Raw genomic sequence first — 9,026 nt, 5'->3', positions numbered from 1 at the left:
AACATCTATTTTAAGCACCCCCATACAAGAATATTTTATATGTAACGATAAACCGTGTTAACTTGTTCCACCCCTTACAACTAATTCAAATTATGTTTGCTTGTTTGGGCAAACACGCAACGTTTCAGGGATTTTCGGTTACGTGTAGATTAATTTTTAACAACCCCCAGTGGAATCATCGCATCACCACCCATCTCAAAAATTTTTCCTTCGATTAACCCCACCCATATAAAACTGACCAAATCGATCCGAACCAATTAAATAATAGAACAACTGTCGATTCGACCCATTAGCAATACAAACAAATTGATGTGGTGTATCTCGCGTGGAGAGCGTTTTAAAGAAAATATTCTAATAGCAGCGCCAGTTCGAAGATGTTATCGCCGCTGCATTTATTAGCGGAACGTTCTCAAGAAGTAGTCCACCATGGCATCGATCTCTGTTGTATGTGTAGAGGTCTCCAGGCGACCGGCTATGACCAGAGTGACCAATACCTTTATTACCATACCCATACATTATAACAAGCGTCACGAAAGGCGGATATGTAAGGGGCGAACTACCCTACTTTAAGAAACGCAGGCGAAATGCGTGCCGCTCCGAGGCCAGAGGTGGTGAAATGTGATGTGGTCTGTGTGACAAGAAAGAAGGAGTGACGCATCTTTGGCAGATTTTCTGAGGTCTTGATGGCCGTCTTGCGAAAATACGTCCAGACATCTTCGCTTTGACCGGTGTGTTGACAGGTAAGGTGCTGTTTTGACACTTTAACTCGCATTTGAGGAAAGGAAAAGTATTTTCTAAATTGGTGTTGATTCGGTGATCGTTTTTGCACCTGTTCGAGAAACACAAGAAAATCAAAGAGTCACATTCATATCTATAAAACGAATTTAAGTTATTGACAATTTTCTCTTTTCTGTTGCAACTTGTTCTTTCATTCTTCTCCGTTTCCCTTTTGTTTTCCTTTATCGTTTTTAATTGTCCACGTTCTCACATTCTTTCAACTAAAAGTTATAGTGTTTTTGGTTTTAAGACCTGTATTTTGTTACTTTTTACCGAACACTGCAATCATGTCTTCATTTCTCAATATTTATCCATCTCTAATTTTCTATATTTCCAACGCTTCTGCAGTATAGCACATTATGATGCGAGTCTTATAAGAAGCATTTTGTAGCACGCACAGGATTAGGGCACGACGACGTTGCGAGGAGTGCCATATGGGAGTAAATGCTACAAAATGTCATATAGGAGTAAGTGCTACAAAATCCCTAATCATACAGTATTTTTTCTATTTTTCGCTCTTGAAAAATCGAATTTTAAAATTTGGTGAATTTTATCTTGGTTGATAACACAAATGTTACAATGGAACATTTGAATGTTCAATTTGAAGTTATGTTATATCGTTTGTTTAACGTGATTTGCCGTTTGGCATTTGATGTTTGACGTTGAAAGTTGCCAACCTTGAAAATCTTGTAAATTGTACTGGTCTATTACAGCACTCAAATCAGCTATTAACACACACTTTTCAGTGCTGTAATAACTTTGTTATAAACGCAAAATAGAAAAAAAGAGGAAAAAAATAATTGTCTGAAAAATTCATACCCCAAAGAAAAACGTTTAAGTCCCTGTTACACCTTTTATGAGCTTTTTTATACATTTTTTTATTTACGATTCTCATTATTCTCATTTGTTTTAAATCTCTAACTGTCAAATTTTGTTTCTCCCTAATCCTAATTTATTACCTACAAATAATGCAGTTGATCTCTTTTTCGTTTCTATTAAAATTTGCTCCTTCTGTCTTATCTCACTTGTTCTTTTATTTCCTTCAGTTTCTCAGATTCTCTCAACAAATATGTTCTTGTGGTTTATTTTTCACTGCTTTCATTATTCATTTCAATTTTATTTTATCAAAAAAAAGTTAATATTTATTCTTAAAGTCCCTTTGTTTCATTTTTTTAATCTTTTTTTGAATAATCTTAATTATCTTTTCCTCAGGTTTTTACATATATTTTGTTGTGTCCTTTGTGCACCTAGTTTTCCTTTACAGTTTTGTCTTGCTTCCTCTCTTTTTCTACTCACTATCTCTTTATGCTTTTTCTTTCGTTAATATCTTAAATGCTGTCAACAGAAACGCCGTGATCTTCTATTTACGATTCTCTTCTCATTCTTCTCATTTGCTTTGAATCTCTAACTGTCACATTTTGTTTTCCTTCCTGAATGATGTATAAATAATGCAGTTGATTTCTTTCTATTTTATATTCCAATTTTTTCCTTCTTATCTTATCTTTATCTCATTCGTAGATTCATCTCGTCTCTTCCATTTACCACATCATTCGTTCTTTTTTCCCATTTTCTCATATTCTCTCAACAAATGTTTTTGTGGTTCTTTTTTTTCATTGCTTTCCCTATTAATTTTAATTTTAGTTATACTTCACAATTTCTAAATAATCTTATTTATCTTTCCTTGATGTTTTTATATTGTTGTGTTCTTTGTGTAGTTAATTTTCATTTCCAATTTTGTCTTTTGTTCCTTATTCCTCTCTTTTTCTAGTCACTGTCTCTTCATACTTTTTCTTTCTTAGATATGTCATATTCTCTCAACAGAAACGCTACAGTTTTTCATTTTATAAACATTTTTCTTTTTTTTATTTATTATTCTCATTTTCTTATTGGCTTTGTTTCTACAGTTGACGAATTTTATTTTTTGTTCGACACTGTCAGAATTTGAGAATTTTCTCCTGTGTGAACGGATTTTGATAAATTTGACAACTTGTCAAAATGAAACGTCAAGCTAATTTTAAAGATTTTTAGCGGTTTGGAGCCTTTAAGGGGCTCGTCGAACAAAAAAACGTTGTATTCAACTCGTTCTTGTGTAATTTGGGCTTTTTTTGGCACTCGTGGACTTTTAAAACTCTCGTTTCACTCGAGTTTTAAACTGGTCCACTCATGCCAAAAAAAGCCAAAATTACACACGAACTCGTTAAATAAATAACTATTCCTATTCTTATTGTGTTCACCTGGTTTTGCTTTCATCACCTCTTTTATGCTTTTTTCGCTCATATTCTTTTAACATGTGTTCTTGGTTCTATTTTTTCACTGCTTCCATTCACCTTTCCAGCCTTAGCTATTCAAAAAAAATGTTTTTAAATATTTTCTCTCTATTCCCCATTATTTCACGAGTTCCAATTCTTCTTATGTTTTCGTTTTTGTGTTGTATTGAATCCTTTAGTTTGTGTGCTTTGTTTATTTCATTCGTTATTCGTAATTCAATCATTCCATTTTAGATCTATGTTCAATTCAATAGTCTTACCTCATATGTGAAGTTTGCACAACGAGGCCCTGCTCAATTTATCAAATAGCTCGTTTTATTTTGTTCTTTATATTTCTTCTACTAAATATAATTATCACGTTCCTTATATTTCCTTTTCATCTTTTCACTCATTCACTTACTTCTTACTTAATTGTTTCTATTAATTCAGTTACCCAATGGTGACAAAGCTTCACAAAGGAACAAATCCAACATCTCACTTACCGACAAAAATGCACCTACATTTTACTTTTCAAACAGTCCCACGTGAAATCAATAGGATTCGAATCTGGTAATCGTGCAAGCCATTATGTCGTTATTAATCGATGTAGTGTCAGTGCAACACGTGCTTAAACATTTCATTATATTTGCTTTACAAAAAGAAACGTGTTTGGATTGTTGTGAAGGAAATAAAAATTTTCAAAACATCGATCATTCTCGAAACACTTGCGAGAAAAGAAAATTATTGTTATTACCCTTATCATTATATTGGTTCTTCAAACTCCAATACAGTTCCGGAGAAATAATATTTTTTATTGGCAGTTCCGAGTACAAGAAAATTGACACGTGATGACAACGTGTTTACACATTAAACACCGGAAAGAGAAATTAGAAAATCATATCGAAAATATAACGTAGGTAATTGATTTCGAATTAGTACAGTATTGATTGTCGCTACTCACTCCGGATAAAAGATAATGAATTATAGACGAGAACAATGTTTGGGGTCGTCTCCTCCAATATTCACGCCGTTTTCTTTTTTTGTCTTCTCGTTAAACTCTTGCATAAATTAGCTTATTAAAAACTAGGACAAACATATTCACTAATTTTAATAATTATTATTACCTACATACGGTATCAGTTTTAAACAATCTCAGCACGCAACTGAAAAATGTGTCCATAATTAATAATACATATTGAACTGATAAGGATAGGTCGCGAAAGAAAACGGTTCTCGGAAAATGTTAATAACGTTGGAGCAATTTTGTTGGGAGACCTTGACAGTGAAAGTGTGACTGAGCAATCGTACCTTCACCGAATCCATCATGATCTCACAAAAACGACGAAAAAGTGTGGGACTTTCTTTGAAAAGTAAAATGAGAGTCAGGTTGAGTTTTTATGTGGGCGTGGCCACAGAGTTTACTATTCTTGTAATTATTGTAGAGACAACTAAAAAATGAAGCGATTGAAAAGCGTTGTCTGGTTTAAGGTCCATGTGCGGGTACCGATCCCACGATGGGTTGCACACCAACATGGCTGGTACTCCTGTGGGTCCCCCTCGCCGCCGCACTTCCGGAGTTCGACTCCACCGCCCTGCTGCAAGGCGTCCTGATCCCCGCCGACGCCGCCGTCGGTTCGATAATCTACCGGCTGAGGGCCCACGACCCCACCTTCGACTACCCGTTAGTGTTCACCCTAGACCAGGACCCCACCACCGTCTCTGTAGATAGTCTAAACTGCACCCGTCTTAACTCGATTTGCCAAGCCAACGTTGTGTTGAGAAGAAGACTGGAAGCTGATCGGTTTTACGATTTCAGCGTGATTGTGCGCAACCAAAGGGGCGAAAGCGCCACTTTGAAGTGCTCGTTTCGAGCCACCAACGCTACCACACCCATCAACGACATCTTTCCCGGCGCTCCCACCTTGCTGATGGTGTCCGAAAACGCGCGAAGGAACACCGAACTGGGCGCCATTACAGCCAAAGGCAACCCGAATAGAACCGACGGGGTGCTGCTGGAGCTGTGGGGGGCGCCACAGTTCGGGCTCTACCAGAGACTGATCACCAACAGGGACGCGCAAGCGACTGTGGTCCTGTTGGGGAGTCTGGATTATGAAACCAGGACGGTTCATCACCTCACGATTTTGGCTAACGTAAGACCGAGGCCTGGTGGTAGCAAAGACCGAGTGATTTGTTCCAGGATCCTTGGACCAACATGAACGAAGACACCCGGAATGTGGCGACTTGGCCGCTGTTGGTGGCAGTACTGGACGAACAAGATACTCCGCCTGTATTCACTCTAGCCCCGCCCACTACTAGTCTAAGCCCGACGCTGCTACCCGGTGATGTAGTACTGCGCATCCACGCAGAAGACGGAGACAGAGGCAAACCTAGAGACATCCGGTACGGACTAGTACCGGAAGGCAACCCCTTCACAACATTTTTCAACATCTCCGAAGACACAGGTACTACAATTCGGACTCTGATAATAATTACTGAACTGTACATTTTAGGAGAACTCCATCTGGTACGACCTCTCAATGAAATCCTCGCCATCTCGCACTCCGGCCAGCCTATCCTCCTCACAGTGATCGCCGAAGAGGTCAGAACTGACCCCCAAGAACCCCCGGCTCAATCCTCGACAGTGAGCCTGGCACTCATCCCCCCGGGAGTACGCCCAGGTACTCCCATTTTCGGCGCCAACGAGTACAACACCCTCCTCGACGAAAACTCTCCGATTGGGACCCCACTGGAGTTACCCCAAGCAGAGATAGTGGCGCAACCTGGCAACGTTGTCACTTTAAATCTAGTGGGGAACAATGGTACTTTCGACATAACACCGAGCGTAGTGGAGGGTCAGTCCAAGTTCGAGATCAGGGTGCACGACCCTAAACTACTGGACTACGAGGCGAGACACTCTGTGGAGTGCTACATCGTGGCCAGAGAGGTCGGTACTGGAAACTTCACCGCTCAGGCTAGACTAGAGGTACTGCTGAACGACGTGAACGACAACGCGCCTCAGTTCACGCAAAGCGAGTACCGAGGCGCGGTCCAGGAGGGCGCTCCGATCGGTACCACCGTGGTGAGGGTCGAGGCAACGGATGTCGATCGAGAACCCGGCAGCAAGATCAAGTACACGCGGCTTACGGGGAGCGGGAGCGAGTACTTCGAGGTGGACCCAGCTTCTGGAGTGGTTACTGTGGTGAATTCGGCTGGTCTGGATGCGGAAAAGACTCCAGTCGTGACGCTGTTCAGCGAAGCAGTCGACGAAGATGGCAAAGGACGGACTTCTACCGCCACAGTGATTGTTACTCTCCTCGATATGAACGACGAGGCTCCTCAGTTCGACAAGAGCGTCTACGAGTTCATTTTGAATCCAGACAAGAATGCGTTCACCACCAAAGCCTTCATCAAGGCTGTAGACAAAGACATCACCAAGCCAAACAATGAAGTTCATTACGAATTGATCAAACCAGTTGAGAATCTACATTTGAACGAGAGAAGTGGAGAGCTTGTGGTGACCAGAACTTGGAGGGAGAGCAGGATCGTGATCGCTGCAGCCAGAGCATGGGATGGAGGCATTCCGACGTTGTCGAGCGAGTGCGAAATCAGGATTTATCCTCCTGATGGGCATTCCAGGAGGATGGTGTTTATAGTTCCTGGAAAAAATCCAGATCTGGAATCGCTCCGGAAGAAGTTGAGCACCCTGACGGGGGCCAGAATCACGATCAACGAAGTCAGACCTTACTCGGGGTCGGAACCTGGAGCGACGGACGTCAGCAGAGGCCTAACTTCAGACAAGTAAGTTAAATAGTGTCGACAGCGAGGAAGAAAATGTTTGTGGAATTTTGCAGAAGCGTCGTGGTCGTGACGGCAACCTACTCCGACGACAGCGTCGTCGACGTCAACACCGTCTACCAAGTCTTCGACGAACGTCGCTCCACCGCCGTCACCAAGACTGCGTCGAAAAACGGCGGCAACCTGTTGTGGCTGCTCATCTTGTTGATAGTGCTGGCGCTCTTGCTGGCTCTGATGTTGATCTTGTGCTGCATCTGTCAAGGTTGTCCTCTGTACGTTCCTCCCAAGCGACGAAAAGTCGTTTCTGCGGAGATACGAAAGGTGGTTCGTGGCTCGGGAATCGGGAGGGAGAGCAAATCGGTCCAAGTGGCGGAATGGTTCGGGAGAAGGGAAGCTTGGTCCCCGGAACACGTGATGATCGACAACGAGGCGGAGTCGCTGCAGAGGCACGAGCAGGAAAGAGGTTCGGACCGCACCGAAGCCAGAAGGACGATCCACAGACAGCTGCAAAGGGAACCGTCACGCGACCAGTTGTACATCCGCGAAGGCAACACCGACATCTTGAGACTCGTGACCAGAGGGAACGACGCGGTACGCTCGGAGCAAGCGTACTACATCACCGACAGCGGAAAGGACATCTTGATGCGGCGGTTTATAGACCAGCAGCAAGCGGAAGCCGTGAAGCAGATACATTTGCCCAACGCTGTGACCAAGCTGCAGACAGAACACGAGCTTTTGGAGGCCTCGTTGAGGCAACAGAACGCGCTGCTCCGCCAGATCTTGTTGGAGCGCGAGAGAGATTTGAGATTGGAGACGCAATCCCTTCCTGCAGGAACTCAGACCGACCAAGACCAGGAGACTCAGACCGAGCCTCTGTTCCTCCGACCACCGAGAAGAAAAGTGCGTTCGGACAACGACGCCAGCGAAGGAAGCGACGACGAACTCGCCGTGATGAGAGCCAGAGCGAGACGACGCAGGACGCACCTGCGCAGGATCAAAACCCCGATCCAAGAGGAATCGGAAATAGAGAGCGTGGAGAAGCCGAAGAGCAACACCAGCGCGAAACCTCGCGTCGAGATCAAGCAGACGAGGACCAGCGAGCTGAGACAGAAGAAAGCTTCGGCTGTCAAGTCCCGCGCCAACATCCGCAAGGAAGTCTTGAGGGAGATTTCGGCGTCGTTGGATCAAAGCGACAGCGAGGAGGAGAAGATTCGAAGAGTCGAGTACTTCTCGGAAGACAGTCTAGAAGAGATCAGTCCCAGGTCCGAGAAGACGACGGACTCGAGCAGGCAGAGGTACCACTCGGAGTCAGACCTGCGAGCCCCGTCACCTTCGCAGGTCAGAGAGGTCAAGTCCCAAAGCCAGACCGATTTGAGTGAGACGCGGCGCGACCCCAAACCCAAGAAGAAGCAACAGAAGCGGACGGCCAGGTACATGGAGTGGTACAACAAGAACGCCAAAGCGAAAACCGAAGCGAAGTCGTCGCAACGGTCGACGAGCAAAGAGGACAAACCGGCCACAGAGGCCGTCAAGAAGACCGCCAGCAGGTTGCTGCAAGAAACCGAGTCCAGTGCGAGGAAGAAGGTGGAGAAGAACAAGCATCCGCTGATTCAGCACTCGGAGCACCGATTCGAAGCGCGGTATCCCGTCGCGAGGAAGCCGGAAGACGACAAAGACACGGACTCGGGGATAGCGCTGACGCGGCTGCCGATCGCCGAGAAGAAGAGTGTGTTCACGATTGCCTACGACGACATGCATACGAGACAGTTGCGACCAGACAGTCACAGTCCGCCGCTTTGATTCCCCGAGTAGATTCTAGAAGGAATTTCATTTTTAGTTCTAGTTCGTTGACCTGTGACCCTTCTTGATTGTAAAATTTATTTTATATACGTAATATTAAAAAATAACATTTTCATGGCTTTCAGTGGAGTGACAAGGTGACAGCAAAAAACTATAACAATGACAGTAAGGTCAAAAGGTTGAAACATGACAGTGTAAACAATAGTCATTTTTGCAGTAGGTAACAAATACCAACACAAATGATTATGTCAATTAAACGGTAGCCATAACAGAGATGACGATGATGACAACGACGGTGACGACTGTAAAAAAGCAAAAATAGTAATACATAACGGCAAAAATTATGAACAACAGGAACAACTATATCACCATTAGCAACAATTAGTAACAATGTCGAAAAGACAAAAA

The 9,026-nt window shown here is 43.5% G+C and overlaps 1 protein-coding gene across 1 annotated transcript; it reads left to right on the top strand.

Annotated features, from left to right (window-relative positions):
- Nucleotides 1-4,176: 4,176 nt before the first annotated feature.
- LOC138137129 (cadherin-86C-like) lies at nucleotides 4,177-8,740 on the top strand. The gene is made up of 4 exons (XM_069056423.1): nucleotides 4,177-5,173; nucleotides 5,221-5,485; nucleotides 5,534-6,821; nucleotides 6,875-8,740. The coding sequence occupies exons 1-4, from the start codon at nucleotides 4,538-4,540 to the stop codon at nucleotides 8,616-8,618; spliced, it is 3,933 nt and encodes a 1,310-aa protein (XP_068912524.1). The 5' UTR covers nucleotides 4,177-4,537; the 3' UTR covers nucleotides 8,619-8,740.
- The last annotated feature ends 286 nt before the right edge of the window (nucleotides 8,741-9,026 follow it).

This window comes from Tenebrio molitor, chromosome 8, assembly GCF_963966145.1.
Source record: "Tenebrio molitor chromosome 8, icTenMoli1.1, whole genome shotgun sequence".
NCBI lineage: Eukaryota > Metazoa > Arthropoda > Insecta > Coleoptera > Tenebrionidae > Tenebrio > Tenebrio molitor.
Note: the sequence above shows the minus strand (reverse complement) of the source record. Positions and strands in the feature narration are given on the sequence as shown.